The 25275-nt window shown below is 36.1% G+C and overlaps 1 protein-coding gene across 1 annotated transcript; it reads right to left on the bottom strand.

The window, feature by feature from the left end:
* Positions 1-4682: 4682 nt before the first annotated feature.
* Positions 4683-23672, bottom strand: LOC120309736 (vomeronasal type-2 receptor 26-like). The gene is made up of 9 exons (XM_039347258.1): positions 23629-23672; positions 22175-22466; positions 20039-20695; positions 18641-18868; positions 17289-17415; positions 13708-14576; positions 9290-9307; positions 5783-5886; positions 4683-4920 (listed from the first exon to the last, which is right to left on the bottom strand). Exons 1-9 carry the CDS (start codon positions 23670-23672, stop codon positions 4683-4685), a joined length of 2577 nt encoding a protein of 858 aa, XP_039203192.1.
* Between the last annotated feature and the right edge of the window lie 1603 nt (positions 23673-25275).

The raw sequence follows: 25275 nt of genomic DNA, 5'->3' as shown, positions 1-25275 counted from the left end.
GCAGGGTGAGGTTTTTGCAAGCAGGCTGAGAGGGGAGCTGCTCACGTGTCTGCTCACATAAGAGTTTCTTGTGTTTCTTTTGCAGGGAGACTGCTTTGCTGAAGGTTATATCTTCCTTCCTTCCTTTTCTTCCTGTTTTCTTTCTTTCTCTTTTTCCTTCCTTCCTGCCTTTTTTTCCTGTTTTCTTTCTTTCTCTTTTTCTTTCCTTCCTGCCTTTCCTCCCTGTTTTCTTTCTTTTTCTTTTTTCTTCCTTCCTTCCTTCCTTTTCTTCCTGTTTTCTTTCTTTCTCTTTTTTCCTTCCTTCCTTTTGCAGCTCCCAGTGTTTTGTTTTCAGTGGGAAACTGGTCTAAGTGGCTCTTTGAGTGTTTTTGGTTGCCTACCCCTGCTCTATGGATAAAAGTCTCCAAGCCTGGAATGCGCTGTGTGTGCATGTGTGCACACGTGCATACACTTGGCTGCTAGCAACTTGGGGAGGCAAGAAATTTGTAAGGCACCAAGTTGTCCCCACATCGAGTTAGCCAATGCGACTTGTTCTGTTCTGTTTTGAGTCAGCTATGTCAGTGAGTGGTGTCGAGCAGGCCATGCACACCTGCTAGGCGACTGGTGTATTCGAATATTGCCATATCCTAAAAGTGGTACAATCTTTGAAAAGGTTGAAAAGCCCTGGATTAGATGATTAAATGTATTAATTGGAATATTTAAAGATTAAACATATTTTTAATTATGATTAACAAAGAAAAAGAAATCTTGGGAACAAATATATATTAGCTTAGGAGGGATATATATTTTAAGTAGTATGTTATTTTTTATGTTTCTTTACTCTTGCTCTTCTTTTTTTCTTTTTCACTGTTTATCTATTTCTTAGGAAATGTAAAAGTGTGAGTCAAATTTTTAAATGTAATTAATTTTTGAGAAAATCTTAACCAGTAAGAATATCTAGAATTTGGTGGGAGAAACAAATTGAAATAAGGACTGTAACAGGATCTATGATAAGGCAACCAGAATGATCGGATAGAAAAGAAATATTATATTGATGAGATTATTATTTTTAGGAATATTGGGGGGAAATTATATATTTAATTGTTATCTATCGAAACAATAAGAATTGTATTAACTCAATGTTTGCAAAAGAGGATATTGTGGGGAAAAAAAGAAATCAACTAAAACTATTATGTGGATTATGAATTATGGAAATCAATTGTTAGTGCTTGTTTTATAAATGTAAACCCAGACAACACATTGTTCACCAATTATTAAGTGATTTATGTTTTTAAAAAATCAATAAAACATATTACAAAAAAAAAGAAGGGAGAAGAGGAGGATACAAGTGAGGCTCCAGTTATTGGCTTTGACAATTGGAGTCGCTCGATGCATCCAAAAGATTTCAGCCACAAGGATTGTAATCAAAGAGAAAACAATAGCCATTGTAACAAAGAAGATTCCCAAAGGATCGTTATAAGAGAGATGGGTGAACACTTTGGGAATACATTGAGTCTGAATATTATTGGGATACTGATTTTCTGGACATTTTATGCAGGTATCTATATCTGGAAAAAGAAAAAAAGAAGATATCTTTCAAACATACATATACAAATAACAATAATTTATCAATATAAAATATATAGAGCACAACTGATGTCTTAGGAGATTCTTAGTCATCTAGGTCACATTTGACTCAAAGATTCTTTTTCACAAGGCAACTGGACTTTCTTGTTTTTCTTTGAAGAGGTTTATCTTCTCATCCAAGAAGCTTTTTCAGCTCTAATCGAATGCCAATCAGAGCTGAAGAAGCTTCTTGGATGAGAAGGGAAACATCCTCAAAGTAAAAAAACAAATTGTCTTCTAAAAAAGCATCTCTGGAGCACAACTGATATTGTTAGTCATTGGTCGTTTTGTGAACATAGAATAGGAATTCTCATTTTAAAAAGAACTATTTGCAGGAATCTCATAACTTAAAGCTGAAATCTTTATTATACCCAGAGAGGGAGAAGAATTTACTAAAACTATGAAGCAAAGGAAAATGTATTCTCTTCTATTTTTTTAATGAGATGGTTATTAATAGACTCTTTATGTACATTATTGTGATCCCAAGTAGGACTAGCAATATTTGGGAATACATTGATTTTGGATTTTGTTGGGATACTGATTTCCTGGATGTTTAACGCATGAATCCATATATGAAAAAATAGGAAATTATATTTAAATATACTATAAGGGCATTTGACTGGATTTTTGCTGAACAGTTAGCCAATGTCCTAACCACTTTTTGTCCTACCAATTTTGTCAGAGATCTCCCCTTCTGAACATGATGCACAATCATAGCAGCAAAATTTCTCTCCTTCCTTCTTTCTTTTACTTGAGCCTCCATAACAGTGGTCATTGCACAAAGAAAGCAGCAGTACCTTAACAAAAATATATATGAGAGAATCAAGAAATAATATGCCTGCATCAATAGAGCTTTCCCAAACAAGGAACCCACAACTGTGATGAAGAAAAAGGAAAGGAAAATTAGAAAACTTCATTTAATGGGAGGAAATTAGCAACAAGTCAGGTTTTCACAGGATCTGAAAGATGTCTTTTATTACTCCTACTATTGTTTCTGAAAATTGAAAAAATGCAAACATTGATGTCAAGGATCTCTTTGTACCAGAATTTTTTTGCATAAGTAGCATGAAAGTGGCACTACAGATAGTTGAAGACTTATGACCAGTCATTTTAATCATAGGTCAAGACATCATGTGGTCCTCCAGGCCTTCCTGTCCTCTACCATCTTCTGGACTTTGGCCACCTAATGAGAAGGAAGGACTCACTGGAAAAGGGCCTAATGCTGGGAAAGATTGAGGGCAATAGAAGAAGGGACGACAGAGAATGAGATGGCTGGATGGAGTCACTGAAGCAGTAGGTGAGAACTTAAATGGACTCCAGAAGATGGTAGAGGACAGGAAGACCTGGAGGAACGTTTTCCATGGGGTCGCGATGGGTCAGACACGACTTCGCAATTAACAACAACCATCTTCTGGAGTCCATTTAAGCTCATGCCTACTGCTTCAGTGACTCCATCCAGCCACCTCATTCTCTGTCGTACCCTTCTTCTATTGCCCTCAATCTTTCCCAGCATTAGACTCTTCTCCAGTGAGTCAAAGTACTTGAGTTTCAACTTCAGGATCTGGCCTTCTAAAGAGCAGTCAGGGTTGATCTCCTCTAGGACTGACCAATTTGATTGCCTTGCAGTCCAGGGGACTCTCAGGAGTCTTCTCCTGCACCATAGTTCAAAGACCTCAATTCTTTGGTGCTCAGCCTTTCTTATGGTCCAACTTTCACAGCCATACATTGCAACTGGGAAAATCATGGCCTTGACTATATGTACTTTTGCTGGCAAGGTGATGTCTCTGCTTTTTAGTATGCTGTCTAGATTTGCCATAGCTTTCCTGCCCAGGAGAAAGCGTCTTTTAATTTCTTGGCTGCATTCCCCATCTGTGGTGATCTGTCACTACCTCCATTTCTTCCCCATCTATTTGCCAGGAATTGAAAAGGCCAGATGCCATGATCTTGGTTTTCTTAATGTTGAGTTTCAAGCCAACATTTGCACTCTCCTTCTTCACCCACATCAAGAGGCTCTTTAGTTCCTCTTCACTTTCTGCCATTAGAGTGGTATTATCTGCATATCTTAGGTTACTGATATTTCTCCTGGCAATCTTAATTCCAACTTTTGATTCATCTAGCCCTGCCTTTTTCATGATGTGCTCTGCACATAAGTTAAATAGGCAGGGCAACAGAATACACCCTTGCCAGACTCCTTTCCCAATTTTGAACCAATCAATACAATACAACTATTAATTTAACAATTTTTCTTTAACATAGGAAGAAGTCATATTCTATTCTACAGATTCATTGGGATAATAATGCTATGTAATATCATTGCCAATAGCATTATTAAGGATCAGGGAAATATGATCTAATTGAAAAAAACAACATGTGTGTATCTGAAATACAATAAAGTACTTGCCATAGTTTTAAATTATGAAACATTAATTGCTCTCTTCCCATTAAATGTCTATGTCTGGATCTGGATTTGATTAAAACATACAAGGAATGAGCCACAATATAGACAGCATTGTAAATGTTGTAACTGTGACCAATCATTTCAAATAATGTATTTGGCAAGCTTTCTATGTTCTCATCTCCAGCACACAATACTTTATTTTCCTGATTTACACTGGAAATGATTAATAGGCAGTCAAAGTCAAATCACATTACCTGAGTATGTGATTCATTTTCATCATTAAGGCAGAAATCAGCACTCAAGCACATCCACTTTGAAACTAAATGCCAGTCAAGCAGCAAGTAAAAAAGACTACTTTCTGCAGTGGCACCATCAGCTGAAATGCCAACAAGTGTTTACCAATCTTCAATATTTGGGGGATACTACAAAAAATCTTCAGTTTATAAAATTTTGATCATACCTCTAGTTTATTGATATTTACAATAATTTAATATAAAATATAATGTTCTCCTGGATTCTTTCTGGATTCTCTGCAAAATCAACTCTGAAAAATAACCTAAAGGCACTATAAAATTGAAGGATTTAAAGAAATGTGGGATTTCTACAGAGTCATCTCAAGATCCTACCTGTGGAATCTTGTAATTGGCAAGAACATTGGCCATGATGGATGAGGTCTCAGTCAAACATCCTCCAATGTCAGCAATAAAGATTTTTTAAAATCACAGGTAAAGTTGGGAACAAACGTCTGCTGTGTAGAAAGTAAGCTCAACATTGCCTTATAGCTTATCCTTGCAATAATGTAGTTGTTCAGAATATGGAAGCCCAATGTGATATTCGGCAAGAGCTCAGGATTCCTACTGATCTCCTTGACAGCAAACACCAAAGCAAGGATGTACTGATACAACTTAAGCACAGAACTGCAAAAAAAAACAAACCATAGAAATTTAAGTAAATAGCATAAGACCAGCCTTCTTTAGTTCACCTGTACTCAAAGCTATAATGTAGTAGACCATGAAGCTCAAAGAAGTCCATACAACAAGCTCTATGGTTCACTAGGAGGCAACTACCTCAGAGCTGTAGATGATGAAAGCCAGCAGGAAGATGTGGAGGAGATCCTGAAGCATCCACTGTCCTTTATCCTTAAAGAGGTATTGGGATGCTTGTCCTTGCCTTGAGATGTCCAAAGAGGACAAAATTTGGTTTCTTTTTAATCACCTGAAATAGTTTATCTTTGGAAAGAAATAAATAGTGGATCATTGGCAGAAGAGTGCTTTGAATCTACTTTAAAAAGTTATTCTTTTATGTAATACCTGGCCTTATTATAAAACCTCCTTTCCCTGGATCAGAGAATGTTAAGTATTTTACAGTAACTTATTTCACTCATTACTGTGAATACAAACAAATTCACATATTGTTGGAGTAGAAATCATAGCTATGATTTGCTCAATCACCTATAATTGGCAATTTGACAAATTATCCTAAACTATTACAAATGATTTATGGATTACCAAGGCTACATTCAGAAAACCTCTAAGGGAAAATCCTAAGAATTGCACATGGATTTGATACACTGTGTGAAGCCACATGGAGTTTTCTATTCAGTAGCCAATTTCTTACACTTCAAAGGGAGAGAAAACTAATTAACAAAAAATTCCCAATGACATTAAGGATATGGAAATTTTCAAAGACTTTTCACTTTATAATATTGTTGGTTGATTCTTTTTCCCCTCAATTATTTTGCATTTACTAGTCTGAAGAGAAAAAAATAGAATTCCTTACATCACTTCATTGATCAACATCCGAGAGGGATCTTCTGTGAAGGAAGGGCTGTTGTGAAAAACAAAGACTTGAGAGATTATTGCCCCAATGATAATATTTCCTGGCTGAGTAAAGTGATGACATATAGCAGACATGTCAAACTCATGATGTCACGTGATGTCGTGCGATATATGGGAGTTTTTTCCCATTGCCAGCAATGGGGTGGGCGCGGTTTCCTTGTGACACGTCCGGCCCGCAGGCTGGCAATTTGACACCCCTGGGGTATAGGAAGTGGGTCATCACACAAGGAGCATCATTGTTATCACCCCCCATCCTATTGTGGACAATTTCCATCCTGCAAAAGAGAGCAGTTCTTATGCAGAAAAATATCTTATCACTACATTGCTAAACTCCATGGCATATATATATATATATATATATATATATATATATATATATATATATATATATATATATATATATATATATATATATATTATTAAAACATTTGCAACATTAATGGAATATTTTTGCCAAACAGATTCCTTTTTTTGTTTTAATGTGAGTTTTTGGTCTGTAGTTGGCCTTTGCTTCAGCTGTTTTAATGTTTTCATGCACCTTGAATGAATGTTACTTGAAAAAAAAGCTTTGTATTTAAGAAATTACTTCGTGATCTTCATTTATTTCTTGGAACAAAAGTAATTGGGATGATTTTCCTCATTGTATTTCAATTAAATTAATAAAATTCTGTATCAACACCATGTCTTACATTCACTAAAGCTTCCATTTGTGTATTTCTATTCAATGACATCTCCACAAGTAAACATATTTTTTTTATCTGAACGTTATCTAAGCAATCAGTACAAGGGGAGAGAGTTCACATCTTCCCATTGTTGAGTCATTTTAAAAACATGGGGCTGGGGAAGAAAAATAATAAAGAAAATAATTATATAAACTACAAGATAGCTTGTAATATGATATGAGGATTAAAATAGAAAAGTTTGAAAAGACAGTTATATATAGTTCTATATACCATTCCAAAATGTTATGTTAAAGAGAAGAAGAAGCACTCCTATTATAAGTCTGACTTTCTGAAAAAGTGAAGGACTTTAATATCATCAGCAATGCTAAAGAAGGAACCTGTAATTTTGAAAATGGGAAAATAAACAAGTGCTCTCCAACTTTCAATATTTTGTAAATTTCTCCTGAGAAATGGGCCTAGAAGTGTGTTTTTAAAGTCTGTAATTTGCTTTGATTTTTGATGCCATGAAAGAGTCATGATGCTTTTTTTCATCAAATTTCCTGAGAAATATAAAGTCTGCTTTCTGATAGAATAAATAGATAGCAATGATTAAAACTAAACAGTGTACTAAGCAAAACATTCATTTTTATTACAGCAATTCTTTCCAGCAACAACACTTGTAGTTTATTTCACCTTCACCTATCTTTAATTTCATTCCATGTTTTCATATAGTTAGTTTGAATAATATAACAATCCATAATTGCCTTAAAATCATAGCAGTACATTAAGGTTCTGTTTTAGCCCCGTACACATCAACCTCTTGATAAGTAACCTAGATGGGGGATAGAAGGAAAGCTCATCAAATCTGCAGAAAACACCCCGATGGGGGACTAGCTAACACTTTAGATGATAGACTCAAGATTCAGAACCACTTTGAGCAGAGTTGAACACTGGGTTCTATCTAGCAAAATGCAATTCAGCGGTTACAAAAGTAATGTTTTATACTTGAGAAAGATATACCAAATGCACAGATATAGAATAGGTGGTATCTGACTCAATAAAAGCAACTGTGTGAGAGAAATAGGTGTTCCAGTACACCACCAATTAAATATGAGCCAGATGTGTGCTACAGCTGCCAAAGAAGCTAACATAGCCCTAGATTGCATCAACAGAGGGATAGTCGATGGTCCTGCTTTATATTGCACAAGTAAGACCACACTTGGAATACTGTATCCACTCCTGGTCACACAGTACAAAAAATGTTCTCATCTTAAAAAGAATGCAATGAAGAGTAATAAAGATGATAAGGGGTCTGGAGAATAAATCATATGATGAACAGTATGTACTCTAAAGAAAAGGACTAGGGGTGATATGATTGCCTTCTTGTAGTTGAGGGGGAGTCACAATGAAGAGAGAGGCAAGTTATTCTCCAAAGCATTTGAGGGCAGGATAAGAAGTTTTTGGTGGAAGATCATTAAAGATCATTGAACTAAGGCAAAATTTCCTGACTATAGGAATAAATAATCAGTGGAATAGCTTGCCTTCAGAAGTCTTTTGAAGTCCATACCATATCTAATCTTGAAAACAATTGCTCTTTCTCATAAAATACATATTCTCTTGCACAACCATTTTTGCCCAAAAATTCTCCATCTACTAAAACAGAAATTTTTTGGGAAGCTTGCCTGATTACCACAATATGTGGTAATCCCCTCCATGTAGATATCCCCTTGATGCAGGGGAGCGACTTCTGGGTTCTGATAAGGTTGTGAGTAATAATAATAATAATAATAATAGTCATCATCATCATCATCCTCTTCATCCACTCAGTGACATTGACAGACTTTATCTACCAAGGCAAATAGGTGGGTGTGGAATGCTACAAGTACATCAGATGGTTGAAGAAGAAAAAATGGCTTTGGAAGAATATCTGAAGAACAATGATGAAGATGCACTGAAATTAGTATATCAGGAAGGCTTACTGACTACTGGAGAGACCAAACTGGCCTACAAGAAAGACCAAATGAAGAACAGAATAGAAGCATGGGAAGACAAAGCACTACATGGCCAATACATTAAAAAAATAGCTGGGAAAGCAGATAATAAAAAAACCTGGCAATGGCTAAGAGCAGGAAAATTGAAGAAAGAGACCGAGGGACTAATTCTGGCTGCACAAGACCAAGCCTTAAGGACAAATGCATATAAAGTCAAAATTGAGAAGACAGCAACAGACAGTAAGTGCCGCCTATGCAAAGAAGCTGAAGAAACAGTGGACCACCTGGTAAGTTGCTGCAAGAAGATTGCACGGACTGACTACAAGCAGTGGCATGACAAAGTAGCAACAATGGTGCATTGGAAGATCTGCAAAAAATATCATTTGCCTGTAAGCCAAAACTGGTGGGATCATAAAATAGAGAAAGTCATAGAAAATGATAAAATTAAACTGCTCTGGCACTTCAGAATTCAAACAGACAAGCATCTGCAACATAACACCCCAGACTTAACAATGGTCGATAAGAAAGACAAAAAAGTCTGGATAGTGGACGTGGCAGTGCCTGGAGATAGCAGAATAGAAGAGAAAGAACTGGAGAAGATAACAAAATACAAAGACCTACAAATAAAAATAGAAAGACTGTGGCAAAAGCAAGCAAGGGTAGTACCAATAGTAATAGGCTCCTTAGGTGCAATCCCAAAACACTGGAGCACCACTTGAACACCATTGGCATTGACAAATTCGCTATTAGTCAATTGCAAAAGGCGGCTTTACTAGGAACTGCTTCCATCCTGCGACGATATCTGTAATACCATTAAACATCCACATCTGCCTATCCCAGGTCCTGGGTAAGGACTCGATAGGTAGACAAAATGCCAAATCCAGTCTGAACATCTGGCTCACTGTGCGATGATCCATAATAATAATAATAATAATAATAATAATAATAATAATAATAATAATAATAATAATGATGATGATGATGATGATGATGATGATGATGATGATGATGATGGAAGGGACCTTGGAGGTCATCTAGTCCAACCCACTGCTCAGGCAGGAAACTCTATACCATTTTGGACAAATGGCTGTCCAGTTTCTTCTTAAAAACTTCCAGTGTTGGAACATTCACCGCTTCTGGAGGCAGGTTGTTCCACTGGTTAATTGTTCTAACTTTCAGGAAGTTTCTCCTTAGTTCTAGGTTGCTTCTCTTGGTTAGTTTCCACCCATTACTTCTTGTCCTGCCTTCAAGCACTTTGGAAAATAGCTTGATTCCCTCTTCTTTGTGGCAGCCCCTGAGATATTGGAACACAGCTATCATGTCCCCCCTCGTCCTTCTCTTTGTTAAACTAGACATACCCAATTCCAACAACCGTTCCTTATATGTTTTAGCTTACAGTCCCCTAATCATCTTTGTTGCTCTTCTCTGTACTCTTTCTAGAGTCTCAACATCTTTTTTTACATCGTGGTGATGTAAAAACTGTCCACCAAAACTGGATGCAGTATTCCAAGTGTGGCCTTACCAAGGCATTGTAAAGTGGTATTAACACTTCACGTGATCTTGGTTCTATCTCTCTGTTAATGCAGCCTAGCACTGTGTTGGCTTTTTTGGCAGTTGCAGCATACTACTGGCTCATTTTTTTTATTGAAAATTTTTACAGTTTTACAATAAAATAATCCCCCTCTCCCACCCCCCCTCCCACCCATATCCTCCCCCCTTCTTCCCAGAGCTGAATACAGAGTTAATAAAAACTAAAAAAAAACCTTACAACTTAAATAAACATCAAACAATTATAAATACATTCAAAAAAAAACAACAAAATTTTAAATACTTTAACTCCAATATATAAAAACAAAACAAAACAATAATTCGATCGTTACCTTAAACATAAATTATTCAAAAGCTAGACAATACTTTTTAATCTCATATTTGTGCTGTATAAAATTCACCCATCTTTTCCACACCAAAAAATATTTCTCTTGTTATTGATCTTTCAAATAAGCCGAAATTTTTGCCATTTCAGATAAATAAGAAACTTTAAGAAACCATTCCTCTAAAGTAGGCAAAAATTCCTTCTTCCAGTATTGCCCTATCAACAGCCTTGCCGCTGTAATTAAATTCAACATTAAAATAATTTCTTTATCATCACAATCAACAATAATACCTAACAAAAACAATTGTGGTGTAAATTTTATCCTTCTATTAAAATTTTTTTGAATATTCCACCAAATCTTGATCCAAAAAGCCTTTATATTTTTACATGACCACCAAATATGATAATACAATAAATATGATAAATATTAGTCCCCTACTGGCTCATATTTAAATGATTGTCCACTAAGACTCTGAGATCCCTCTCATAGTTACTACTGTTGAGCAAGGTACCCCCTATACTATACTTCTGCGTTTGTTTTTTCTTGCCTAAATGTAGAACCTTACTTTTTTCACCATTGAATTTCATTTTGTTAGATAGCTCCCAGTGTTCAAGTCTGTCCAGATCCTCCTGTATTCTAAGTCTATCTTCTGGAGTGTTGGCTATTCCTGCCAGCTTGGTGTCGTCTGCAAATTTGATGAGTTCCCCATCTATCCCCTCGTCCAGATCATTGATGAAGATGTTGAAGAGCATTGGGCCCAGAACAGAGCTCTGGGGCACCCCACTACACACTTACCTCCATGTAGCTATGCTGTAGGTATACCACCAGAAAGTAAACCATGAAGAGTCACCCAAGCCAGACAGGTCCCTACTGAGGAGCCAGACTAACAATATCCACAAAACCATTAACCATGCTGAGACAACAGAGAAAGAATCTGATACCGAACTAGTCATAGCCCGGGTTAACAAGGACTATCACAGTTGCTGTCCCTGGGCAACTGTTGAAATGTGAGGGTTGGAGAAAGAACTAGAAATCTACTCTGCAATAAACTCATGGAAAAAGTGTCAAATATGTCAGATAGGATGCCCAACAATAGTACAACAGGAATCTCAGTTGCTTATGCAGTGGCATAAGCAAATATTTTCATTATACAGAGATACATTAGATAGGTCAGAATAATGAGTTAGGGTAAATTAGATATTTTCAAGCCAGAGGTGATCAGACTGGAAACTGCTGTCCTTGGTGTCAGTGAGCTACATGGTTGGACAATGGCTTTTTCCAATCTGAGGATTTCACTGTCTATTATTCTGGACATGATACCAAGAAAAAAATGGAGTGGTGTTCATTCTAAGCAAGAAATTTACTAGAGCCGTGGAAAGCTTCCCAACGGTCAACGATTAAATTATCACCATCAAAATTCATGCCAAGCCCCTTAACATCACAGTTATCTAAGTCAATGCCTCAAAAAGTCAATGCCACTGCAACAGAACTTGAAAAGAAAAGCCTTTATGCCATGGTCCAAGAAACTTTGAAAGAATTAGCCCAAAAGACATTAATTATATTCTGGGTGACTTAAATACAAAAATTGGCAAACAAGCAAGCAGGGTCAGGCATCACTGATTTTTTTGGACTAGATGAGAGGAATAAAGTTTGATCTTCCACTTGGTGCAGAGTTTGTCTCCCAGTTGATGTCAGGGTAGTTAAAGTCCCCCATTACTATTGTGATGTGCTTCCTACATACCTTAGTTAGCTGACTAGCAAAAAGTTCATCTATTTCCTCTGTTTGTTTGGGTGGTCTGTAGTATACACCTATGGCAATGTCATTCCCCCCCCCTTTTATATTGACCCAAATGCATTCAAGACAGTTTTTATCATTGTTGTACTCTATTTCTGTGGAGATGTAGTTATTTCTTATATAGAGAGCAACTCCACCTCCTATTTTATTTGGTCTGTTTCTTTTAAATAATTTAAATCCCTCTAGCTGTGTGTTCCATGTGTGAGTTTCATCCCACCATGTTTCCGTAATGGCAACAATATCGTATCTGCCCTCATTAACCTGAATTTCTAATTCACCCTGTTTGCTGTTCATACTCTGTGCATTGGTGTATAAACATTTGAGTCCTTTGTGAGTGGCCCTGTGTTTCCTTTCTACATAATCTGTGTGGTGCCTGAGTTCCCCTATTGTCTTACCACCTATTTGGTTAGTGCACTTTGTGTGGCACTCGCTATTAGAGGCTTCATTTTGCTTGATAGCAAGGTTGGTATTCTTGTCCACACACACATCCATGCTACATGCACTGAAACACATAACATACTGAAACACATAACACCAGAAAGCAAAAATCAGAAAGCAAAAATCACAAAACTCCATCTCATTTGTTTTGGTCATGTCATGCAGAGGAATTCACTTGAGAAAGCAATTATGTTTGGAACAGTTACTGGTAAAAGAAAACCAGGTCACCAAAGAATACATTGGCTGGACTCAATCAAACTGACATCAGCCACAGCATAAAGTAGAAGGTAAAGGTTTCCCCTATCCAATCATGTCCAACTTTTAAAAGAGGTGCTCATCTAAGTTTCTTAGCTGAGGGAGTCATCGTTGTCTGACTCCATGGTCATGTGGCCCGCACATGGTGCACGTAAAAGTGTTATCTTCTCACCGAAGTAGTACTTATTTATTAAAGACATTTTAATACTTTTGAACTGCTAGATGGGCAGGAGCTAGGACAAGTAATAGGAGCTCACCCCATTGCTCAGCACTCAGTTCTCAAAACTGAGTTATCAGCTTTCCAGCTGACAAGCTCAACATCTTTAACCATTGAGCCATTGCTCAGCCCCCAGCCAGAGCACAAAACAACTCAAAGAAGTAATGCAAAATTGGAAGATGTGGAGAGACCTGGCCCATAGAATCAACAAAACCCAAATATTATTAATAAATTTATCTTCATCATCATGTTGTAATAAAAATTGTGGCCTTAGAAAAATATTTAAATTGAACATTTATTGATGGAAGATGAAAATTACTCTTTCCAGTTTATCACAATGAAATTGAATCTTATTCTTTTTTCAAAACATTACAAAATGACTAGTGCTTTCTTTTCTATAAATTTCTAGTAAGGCTCTCTTTCAAAATAATCATTTCTTTACCACTAATCTTTAATCTTGATTCAAAATAGTTATGCAATATTTCTTTAGTATTTCTCCTGAGAAAAAAATAGACCATCACATCTAGGTGTTTTTCTTCTGGCCACATATGAGGAGTTGATCTGAAACACTTAATTATTTAATATGAATACAAAAACAAAGTTACATTTCTTTCCTTATTAAATGTTCCTTCTTATTCATCTCAGGCCTCAATAGAATGATATAGCATTTGGGAAAAAATATACACCCCAGTAAACCAGCACTGGAGGATAAGATAGAGAAGATCTCCACAGCTACCATGTATTTCCCTTTGGTGCTTAGGTAGGTTGGAACAAATGAAAGCCAGACGCTGCAAAAGACCAACATGCTGAAAGTGATGAACTTGGCCTCATTGAAACTACTGGGCAGCTTCCTGGCTTGGAAAGCAATATTAAAGCTAACACTAGCCAGGAAGCCCATGTAACCCAGGACACAGTAAAACATGATCACTGAGCCCTCATTGCATTCCATTATGATTTCTCCCTTCAGTGAGTGCCTATCTCTATCTGGGAAAGGGGGAGAGGTATTCAGCCAAACAGTGCAAATTCCCACCTGGATGAAGGAACCCAAAAGGACAATAGAATTGGCCAGTCCTTTCCCTACCCATTTCCTCATTCCAGAGCCTGGTTTGGTTGCCATAAATGCCAGAATGACAGTCATGGTTTTTGCCAATACAGATGAAAGGGCCACTGAGAAGATAATGCCAAAAGTTGTTTGTCGAAGAAGGCAGGTCATCTTTTCAGGTCTTCCCATGAAGAGGAAGGAGCAGAGGAAGCAGAGAAGAAGGGAAAGGAGGAGGATACAAGTAAGACTCCAGTTATTGGCTTTGACAATTGGAGTCTCTTGGTGCCTCCAAAATATTCCAAGCACGAAGACTGTAATCAAAGAGAAAACAATAGCCAATGTAACAAAGAGGATTCCCAAAGGTTCATTATAAGAAAGATAGGTTAACACTTTGGGAATACATTGATTTTGGATATTGTTGGGATATTCATTTTCTGGACATTTCATGCAGACATCCATATCTGAAAAAAGGGAAAAAAAAGATATCCTTCCAATATACCAAACTTTTATAAGTATAGAATATACAGAGTACAATTGATGTTGATACAAGTTACCTATTTTATGAAGACTGGATAGCAACTATTTTTAATGCAAAATCATACCTCTTTCTCGTAATATAAATTTAAGCCTGAGATCCTTCATTATGCATAGAGGATGTTGATTGAAAATCAAAAGTATATAAAAGTGTTTTCCGTTCCCTCCATTTTTAGAATGAGGGGGTTACTAATAGAATAAGTGCCATTCCAGTTCAGACTAGCAATACTGTATATGCAATTTCAGAAAAAAGTTTGTAGAAATAAATATTATACCGTATATGCCGGCGTTTAAGGCAACCCGGCGTATAAGATGACCCCTGTCTTTGGCGCCGAGTCACATGCCTAGAACATCATCTTATATGCCAGAAACTACCAGTATTTCCGGCGTATAAGACGACTTGGCGTATAAGACGATCCCCGTCTTTGGCACCAATTTTAAAGCTTGTGGAAGTCGCCTTATACGCCGGCATATACGGTAAATACTTGGTACTAATAGTTCAGTTTGATATGATATTTTAGGGAATGGATGCAACAAGAAATTGGAGGACCCTATTTTGTCTAAAATATGGAAATTAATTTAACAAATCAAATTTAAATTTTTAATGGATCATAAACTATTTTTATTTGGTAGAATAAATGTTATTGCAGGTGTAAAGAGAATAATGCTTCATTGAATTATATTTTGTCACATCTTACATATTGATTTGTCCTTTGTATTAATTTGACCATAAGATGGAACTGAATATTTTCAGTTGTACATATTTTTTGAATTACAATTCCATTAAATGGAAAGTGATAGCTGAACAATGGAAATCAGTTCCATATGCTCTTCTTTTTGATTAGAGATTAATCCTTTAGTAGTGGAAGGACTGCTGATTACACTACAATATTATAAAAAATCTTTTGTTTAAAATTGTAATAATATATACAAGTAGTCCTCAACTTAAAACCACAATTTACCCCAAATTTCTGTTGCTAAGTGAGACAATTGTTAAGTTAGTTTTGCTCCATTTTACAATCTTTTTTGCCATAGTTGTTAAATGAATCACTGCAGTTGTTAAGTTAGTAACATGGTTATTAAGTAAATCTGGCTTCTCTGTTGACTTTGCTTATCAGAAGTCAGAGGGACACAAATGTCCCATGACCCCAGGACATCCCAAACCTCATAAATATGAGTCAGTTGTATTAAAAATAGTCATATTCCCTTTTTTCAATGCCAAACAATAACTGAATGAAGTAAGTACTGTAAGTTGAGGACTATCTTTATAAGTGCATGAGAAGGAGATATATGAAAGAGCAAGACAGAGAGAAACAGAGCGAGACAAGAGAGAATATTATGAGGGGTGTCTTTTACTGGTCTTGCTTTATTTTTGCTGTTGTTCATATAGTTCTCCTTAAATAAATCTGGACATTGGACTGGATTTTTGCTGGTCATTTAGCTAAAGTCCTCACATATACAAGTAGTCCTCAATTTTTGACCACAATTGACCCCCAATTTTTTGTTCTAAGTGAGACAATTGTTAAGTTAATTTTGCCCAATTTTACACCCTTTCTTGTTAAGAGAATCACTGCAGTTGTTAAGTTGTTAAGTCTGGCTTCTCTAATGATTTTGCTTGTCAGAACGACACAAAATTGATCATATGACCCCAGGACATCCTAACTGTCATAAATATGAATCAGTTATGTTAAAAATAATCATACTCCCATTTTCAATGCCATTGTAACTTTAAACAATCACTAAATGAACTATTGTAAGTTGAGTACAACATGAATGAGAAGGAGATAAATGACAGAACAAGGTAGAGAGAGACAAAGCGAGAAAAGAGAGAATATTATGAGGATGAGTCTTTTACTTATCTTGCTTTGTTTTTGCTGTATAGCAAAAATGTATAGTCCAAATTACTCAGTTCATTTATAATAGTGGTTCTCAACCTTTTTAATGCCGCAACCCCCAACCGGTTGTAAGTTGAGGACTACTCAACCAGTCGTAAGTCGAGGACTACTCAACTGGTGCAGCACCGTTTGCAGAATGGGACTTTTGGCGGGCTCAGCAGGGCAGAGACAGCCTGGACAATTCCTATTGGCTTTTGAAATCCAATAGAATTAGACTATATTCAAGAGAGTCTATTCTATTGGCTTTCAAAAGCCAATAGAATAAAAGGGAGTAGCACAGCTAAGGAAAAGGGGAAAAAATGGCGGACTGTGTTGTTTGGCGACCCCCGTGAAATGGTCGTTCGACCCCAAATGGGGTCCCGACCTACAGGTTGAGAACCACTGATTTATAACTTAGTGTTGCCTTGGCCTAGGAATGAATTCCTTTCAAATTCATTTATGTCCTGCTGATTACACCGCAATATGTCATCATAAAAATCTTTTGTTTAAAATTTTAATTGCATATATACATGTATGAGACGGTAATGAATGAGAAAGCAAGGCGGGGGGGGAGAGAGAGAGAGAGAGAGACAGACAGACAGACAGACAGACAGACAGACAGACAGAGGAGAGACAATATTATGCAGGCATCTTTTTCTTGTTTTGTTTTTACTGTTGTTCATGTGGTCCTCCTTAAATAAATCAGAGCACTGGATTGAATTTTTGCTGGCCAGTTAGCCAAAGTCCTCATATCTTTTTTCCTACTTGTTTCAGCAGAGATCTGTCCTTCTGAACATGGCACACAATCATAGCAACAAAATTTCTCTCCTTCCTTCTTCTTTCTCCTGGAGCCTGGAGAGCAGTGGTCATTACACAAAGAAATAGGAAGACCCTGAAATATGTATGAGAGTATCAGAGGTTAAAATATTTGCATTAATAGAGCTTTCCCAAACATGAACCCACAACCAGGATGAAGAAGAAGAAGAAAATGAAAATGAGGAAACTTGAATTAATGGGAAGGAATTGGCACTGACTTCTTTTTGTTGTTCTAGCAGAGGAATGGCAAAAAGTTATGTTTTCACAGGATCTTACAGGTGTTCAGATTACTCCTAATGAATTCTTTACTTAATACTTTTTCCAAGTTTTTTTCACCCAGAATATTTAAAATCAGAACATGGCACTACACTTACAACCACAATGGGGTGGAGAATTTCAGTCATAAGGTGTTGCTCTTGGAAGCCAGGACACTGTGAAAATTTCAATTTTGCAACCATTTTTACAATGGCAGTAAAATCTGCCAAATGGGCATTTTTTGCTGGAAACTAACTAAAAACTCTTCAAATCATGGTCATGTGACCATGGGAAACTGCAACTGTTCATAAATCTGAACCATTTGCTATGTGCCAAAATGTGATCATGCAACAACAAGGGAAGTGGCATCTTCAAGGAATAGCTTTTTTTATTTTTCAGTCCATTTTTAAATTTGGAAGGTTTCTAAATCATTGGTCATAAGTCTAGGACAGTGGTTCTCAACCTGTGGGTCGGGACCCCATTTGGGGTCGAACAACCATTTCACGGGGGTCGCCAAATAATGCAGTCCGCCATTTTTTTCCCCTTTTCCTTAGCTGTGCTACTCCCTTTTATTCTATTGGCTTTTGAAAGCCCATAGAATAGACTCTCTTGAATAGAGTCTAATTCTATGGGCTTTCAAAAGCCAATAGGAATTGTCCAGGCTGTCTCTGCCCTGCTGAGCCCGCCAAAAGTCCCATTCTGCAAACGGGGCTGCACCAGTTGAGTAGTCCTCGACTTACGACCGGTTGAGTAGTCCTCAACTTACAACCGGTTGGGGGTCGCAGCATTAAAAAGATTGAGAACCACTGGTCTAGCAAAATATGTAATTAAATTGGCAACTTTTGTGTCCCAACCACAAATATAAGCATTTGCAATAAACCTGCCATAGACGCAGCAGTGTTCAATTGCATATATAGAAAAGCATATACCTCATCTGCTTGAAAAGCCCCAAGAAACCAAGACATCATTTTCTTTAATTACTGCCATGTATTTGACAATTGCTCCAAACTTTTGTTATTAGTTGAGAATCTGCAGCTTCTTCTCACCTGGTTAAAGCTTCTGTGCCATACAATTTGATTGTCATTAAGAGTTAATTCTCTGCCTGGTGAAGCCCGAGGTTCCAATGTTCCAACTTTGACTCGAGAAAAGGAATTATTGTGGAAGGTAATCCAGTTTGCAACATCAAAACCCGTAATCAGTTCTCTATTTTCATTAAATGTAATAGTGTCTCCCATACTGTTGTTGAATACGATGCTTTTCAAGAAAGAGTTAAACTATATTTTCAAAAAATGAAAGAAATTACCAGCAAGACTTTGAAATCAAACATCTACAGAAAATTATTTCAAACTGAACTATTCTTCTCTGAAAAACACAAATAATGACTGAGGGTGTCTTCAAGTCAGTGTTAACTGCTATCTGGACAAGACTCTGCAGTTCTTTTCGCAAGAGGTCCAGAATTGATTTCCCGTTACATCCTTTCTAGGACTGAGAGAGAGTGATGGCCTAAGATAACTTGCTGGATTTGTACCTAATAAGTAGTAGAAGAAACATCTTCCTATTTCTAGCCCAATGTCTTAACCACCACACCAAACTAGTTGTCATCATATATGTTTCATATTTTATAATCACAGCCTCTCTCGGCTCATTAACACGTTAGCCCCCCCCTTTTTTTTTCAAAATACTGAATGTAGTGTTATCTTCAAGGCAGAGATTTATATTGTACAAATTGTAATGGATGTTATAACAAATATCTGCAAGAATTTTCAGGAACATGAAGGAAATTAACTCAAAAATTAGAAAACATGCATGTTTGGCTATGTAGAATCTGAATGCACATCACAATAGATACTCAAATAATGCTTTTCCAATTCCATGACAAAGTGGCCAGTACTCATTGCACACATGGATCATCAATAATTGACAACTCAGACCGAATTTTAGAAAGCAATGTTTCTTGCTTTTACCTTTTCTGCGTTCTGAACTTCCAAAATAACACAAAAATAAAGGTTAATATAACATTCTTTCCTACTTCCACAACATCATTTCATAGTTACATTTCCTAATTAGGAAAGAATTATGCCTGTAATAAAACTACTAATGTAAAAGGTTTTATTTTCTTCAAGAGGAAATCTTTTTATTCAACAAAATTGATTGGTAAAACAGTGCTATATAATATCATTCCTAGCAGCTTTATATGTAACAATTTTCTTATTACATAATGGCACAATCAAGCCATAAAATACCTGCCATGGTTTTAAATCCTGAAATATTACTTCTTCTGTTCCTATTGCATTTCTACATCTGGATCTCGACTTGAGTAAGGCATGCAAAGAATGTACCATAACATGGACGGCATTATAAACATTGTAACTGTGTCCAGTCATGCTCATTTCAAATAATATACTTGGCAGACTCTCTAACTTCTCATCCCCAGTGCATAATACCTGGTTATCTTCATTTATACTGGAAATGTGTAATGGGCAGTCAAATGCCTGTTCCCAAAAATTCTGAATAAAATTGTCTTCTTTTGCCCAGGATGGCCTTATAGTCTGAAGAAATTCTTGGAATCCAGGTGGTTCTTTTGAACGAACTGTGAATGATATAGCACCATGGAAAGTCTGTATATCCCAAAGTCTCTGAATGGACAATGATTCAAAATTCCAATGGGATGTAACAATCCACACTTTACCCAAAGGAGTCCAAGAAAAAACAGATGCTACAAAGACAATCATTCTCAGATTTTCCATGGCTGGACTCAGTCCATAGATTAAACACACTTTGACTTTATCCTCTTTAAAGAGTTGATCATATTTTAACTCCACTGTAATCAACTGTATATATTCATCCAGATATGCCTTTGGTGGTGTTCTAAGTATGAAAGCGTAACAAATACTGTTTTCAGAAAGCAACGGTTCAATTTTCTGCAAAAACATGTCCCCATAGTCATCATCCACAGCCAAGATACCAATCCATATCCATCTAAAATGCTGAAGTAATCGAATAACCCCAGTGAATTGATGCATTTCATTTGGGACCATCTGGTACAAAGATGGAAATACATTTTTCTCACCATGTATTGGAGAAAATGTTCCAAAGGTCAGCTGAAAAGCATTATATAGCAAATAATCAGAACCATTATGTGAGATAAAGAAATGTTTTTTATCTTTATCATAACTAAGGAAAAATATTGGCACTAAAGTGTTGCTGAAAATTATATAGTCAGTTCATATATTTGCAATATTATATCAGTTACAAGGGTTGCCTATGTGTTTCTGAGCCCATTTTAACTGATTGGGGAAAAACTTAAGACACAGTACAAGATCACAAGTCAGCATATATGATATGCAAAAGACTTCTAGTTTGACTACCTGAAGGGAGTCCAGCAGCATGTAGGAAATAATAACAATAACAATAAAAAAGTTGGAATGGACCTTGTGGCCTTACCAAGGCATTGTAAAGTGGTATTAAGACTTCACGTAATCTTGATTCTATCCCTCTGTTAATGCAGCCTAGCACTCTGTTGGCTTTTTTTGGCAGCTGCAGCACATTGCTGGCTCATATTTAAGTGATTGTCCACTAGGGCTCCGAGATCCCTCTCACAGTTACTATTAAACAAGATACTACCTATACTATACTTGTAAATTTGGTTTTGCTTGCCTAAATATAGAACCTTACTTTTTTCACCTTTGAAATTCCTTTTGTTAGATAGCAGCTAAAGTTCAACTCTGGCAAGATTCTTCTGTATCTTAAGCCTATCTTCTGGAGTGTTGGCTATTCCTGCCAGCTTGGTGTCATCTGAAAATTTGATGAGTTCCTCTCCCCATCTATCCCCTCACTCAAATCATTGATGAAGATGTTGAAGAACACTGGGTCCAGAACAGAGCCTGGGGCACCCACTACACACTTCCATCCATGTAGATGCAGTTCCATTGAGGATCACATGCTGAGTACAGCCAGTCAGCCAGCTACAAATCCATCTGGTGATGATACTGTCTAGCCCACATTTTTCTACCTTATCAAATAGTAGGTTGTGATCTACTTTATCAAATGCCTTACTGAAGTCCAAGTAAATTATATCCACAGCATCCCTCTAGTCCATTAATTTTTCCACCTGGTCAAAGATTGCAATAAGATTTGTCTGGAATGATCTGTTATAGACACAGACAGAAAGACAGAGTATTTTTTTTTTACTTGAACCACATTGAAACTCAATGCCAAGAGGAGGTAGTTAATCTTCCATATTTGGCAGAAACTGCAAAGAGTTCTTGGTTTCTAAATATATAATCATCCATACAGTTTATTTATATTTACACTAATTAAATGTACAATACAGAAAGGTGATTCAGCTTCCTTCCTTCTGAGGTAGGTAAAATGAGGACCAAGATTGTTGGGGGCAATATCCTGACTCTGTAAACCACTTAGAGAGGACTGTAAAGCACATTGAAGTGGTATATAAAGCTAAGTGCTATTGATATTCTCCTAGATTTTCCACTGTGAACTTCAATTTTGAAATGTACTTTAAGAATGGAAGGAATTAAAAAAAAACTTGGGATTTTTAGTGAGAGATCTCAAGGATCTACCTGTGGAATCTTGTAGTTGGCAAGAACTGTGGCCATGGTGAATGAAGTTTCCGTCATACGTCCTCCAATGGCAGCAATAAGTGTTTTCTTTAAATCACAGGTAAAGTTCGGAACAAACTTCTGCTGTGTAGAAAGTAAGCTCAGGATTGCCTTATAGGTTATCTTTGCAGGGAAGTAGTTGTTCACAATGTGGAAACCCAAAGTGATATTCGGTAAGAGCTCAGGGTTCTTATTGATCTCTTTGACAGCAAACACCAAAGCAAGGATATGCTGATACACATTTGGCACATAACTGCAATAAAAATGATCAATGTAATTAAACATTATAAAAAGTGTATCCTATACTTCACTTGTACTTCTTACTCAGACCTATAATATTTGTGCCACAAAATGGCATGCTGAGCAGTGAAGCAATTTTTTCTCCCTGCCAACAAACAACTGATTTTGCTGCCAAAGCCAATTCTTTGACAACACACTCCCCAGATTTGAATGGGAGCAGCTAGGAACTGCCCATGATGACCTTTGGATGATTACATATTTGCCATGAGAAGCGAAATCTAGAGGATTGGATTCTCAGTAAAAGAAGCCAGAGAGTTCAGTCTTTATCTTTTCTAACTGTTGTTTGTATTAAACATGGCTCTGTTTTTATATTTTGAAGTTTAATTGTTAATAGCCTGGATGGATGCTGATTTGCTCTATACCCCTTTGCTTGATTGCAAATGTAAACTTTCATTTTATATTACTTTCTCATTTGGTGCAAGGAAGTCAGTGGCATGAGGGATTATTTTTCTTTCCAGTGAAAGTGACTTGAACTGATTTATATTGATTTTTACTCTAGTTTGCATTTTATTAGTCTTTTTAAAATAACTCATTTGCTTCATTTTGTTTTTTCATATATCCTTGCTTTTTATTCTAAAAAAACCAGGAACTTTCTCTTTTTTATCTCTCTCTCTCTACTGTGAGAATTATTCTCTCAGCTGCTTCTGTTAATGAATATCTATTCTTTCTGTCCTTGAACACTATTGATATTACATATTCTCTATAATGCCCCCAAAAAGAGATATAAAAGAGAAATGGGACTCAGATGTTTTAAACATTAAAGTCTTCTTGGAAACTTTTGAAAAAACAATGCTTGCTTACTTATAGGTTTTTAACACAAAATTAGATATAATGTTTGATGAATTCCTAATGATTTCACATCATTCCAAAGAAGACATCTAGATATAGGCAACAATAGTTAAATCAGTCATGCAATTGGATGGACTAGAAATTAATTGGATTTGAAAGAGAAGGAGTTTTCTTTGAAAACTAGACACTTGCTAAGCAGGTTGAAGGGACGTTAATGAACTGGACCATATCAGGAAAACTGATGGAGTCTGCAGAATAGAGCCATTACATACAACCAGAAGACAATTGTTGAGAGACATTGTGTCCCAATTTTCAGGAAAATTTACTGAACAATAGGTTCTATGGAAATATCTTCAATGGAGTCCCACATTCTTTGGGATTGTGAAGCACTTATAATGTTAAAGAAAAGTAAAGATGATAAACTGGAAGGAGTTGTTTTTTTCTATTATTAAGAATCAACCAATGGTATTAGATCCTGAACAGAAATGATAGTTGTGGTGGATTGCTGAGAGATTAGAAGTTACTTGTGAATTTTCTGCAAGTAAAATACCATAATGGATTGTTAACAGAGGGCTTTGAAAATTACTGTTGTTGGGATTACCTGTTAATTGTTTTTGTACAGTAGATAGATGGTAGATCAAATTGGTAGATTAATAATAGATTTATATATATTATATATTTATATTATATTTATAATATTTTAATGTTATATAACTTTGCCAATATAAATTTAGAAGTTCATGTGGGAACAATTATTGTTGCTGAAAATATATGTCCGTATTTAATTGGGGAAAACATTTTGTGAGTATGTTTAATATTTTGTCCTACATACTTTTTTCCTTTGTTTCTTTGTTTCTTTTTTTGATTATGTACTATTACTTGGGAAGCAAATTTTAAAAAGAATGCATATATATATATATATATATATATATATATATATTGGAAAATTTGCATAAAAATACGACTCCTGGGCATGTCTATGGTACAAATAAAATACGAACACCAGGAGAGTATAAATATAAAAATATACTTTACTAAAAGCTGCCAAGCTTTCATTTGGAGTTTCCAAACGAAAGCTTGGCAGCTTTTAGTAAAGTATATTTTTATATTTATACTCTGAAATTTATATTTCACAAGCTATTTTGCAATCTTCATTTCTTGCTTGGAAGGAAAAAGTGGGATGATTTCATCATTGCTTTAAAAAAAATAAAATTCTGCATGGATAACCATATTTACAGGCAATATACTATGGTATTTTCTATATACTATGGTATTCAGCAATGGTGTTTTGTAATTAGGTTAGGAGCAGTCCTATTATTAGCCTCATCTTCTGACAAATTATCATAAAAATTACAAATGTTTTATGAATCACCAAGTGAACATCAGAAGAATCTTATATGGATTCGATGCAGGGTGTAAAGCAACATGGAGTTTTCTACACAGTAGCCAATTTTTTACACTTCAAAAAAAAGAGAAAACTAATTCATAGAAAATTCCTAATGACATTATGGGTATGGAAATTTTAAAACACTTACCACTATAATCCTACTATTTCCACACACACACACACACACACCCCAATTATTTTGCATTTACTAGTCTGAAGAGAAAAATACAATTCCTTACATCACTTCATTGATCAATGTCCGAGCGGGATCTTCTGTGAAGGAGGGACTGTTGTGAAAGAAAAAGGCTTGAGAAGTAATTGTCCCCAAAATAACATTTCCTGGCTGAGGAAATTGATGGGGTATAGGAAGTGGGTCATCAGGTATGCTGCAATCAATAGCATATGATTTGCATGTAATACAAAACAGGAATACAAAGGGCATCATTCTTGTCACCCCCATCCTGTTATTGACAATTGTTCCTATACAGAAACATATCCTATCTCCAGGATAAGCTTAATGGCATCATTTTTCATTATCCTTATATACATGGCGTCTAAAACATGTGCAAGTCTACTGGAATATTTT

This window comes from Crotalus tigris, unplaced genomic scaffold, assembly GCF_016545835.1.
Source record: "Crotalus tigris isolate CLP2741 ecotype Arizona unplaced genomic scaffold, ASM1654583v1 scf7180000018058.1502924, whole genome shotgun sequence".
Classification (NCBI taxonomy): Eukaryota; Metazoa; Chordata; class Lepidosauria; order Squamata; family Viperidae; genus Crotalus; species Crotalus tigris.
This window is presented reverse-complemented; position numbering and strand designations above follow the sequence as displayed.

What these genes read in the sequence shown, in the direction of transcription:
- LOC120309736 (XM_039347258.1), bottom strand. Translation starts at nt 23,672, where the DNA reads ATGTGGGACTCCATTGAAGATATTTCCATAGAACCTATTGTTCA. An exon ending in TCCATAGAACCTATTGTTCA is followed by an intron (nt 22,467 to 23,628) that starts GTAAATTTTCCT and finishes TTTTTATTGCAG; the next exon opens with TTATGTGCCAAATGTGTATC. An exon ending in GTATAAATGAAGATAACCAG is followed by an intron (nt 18,869 to 20,038) that starts GTATTATGCACT and finishes TTGAAAATATAG; the next exon opens with TTTAACTCTTTCTTGAAAAG.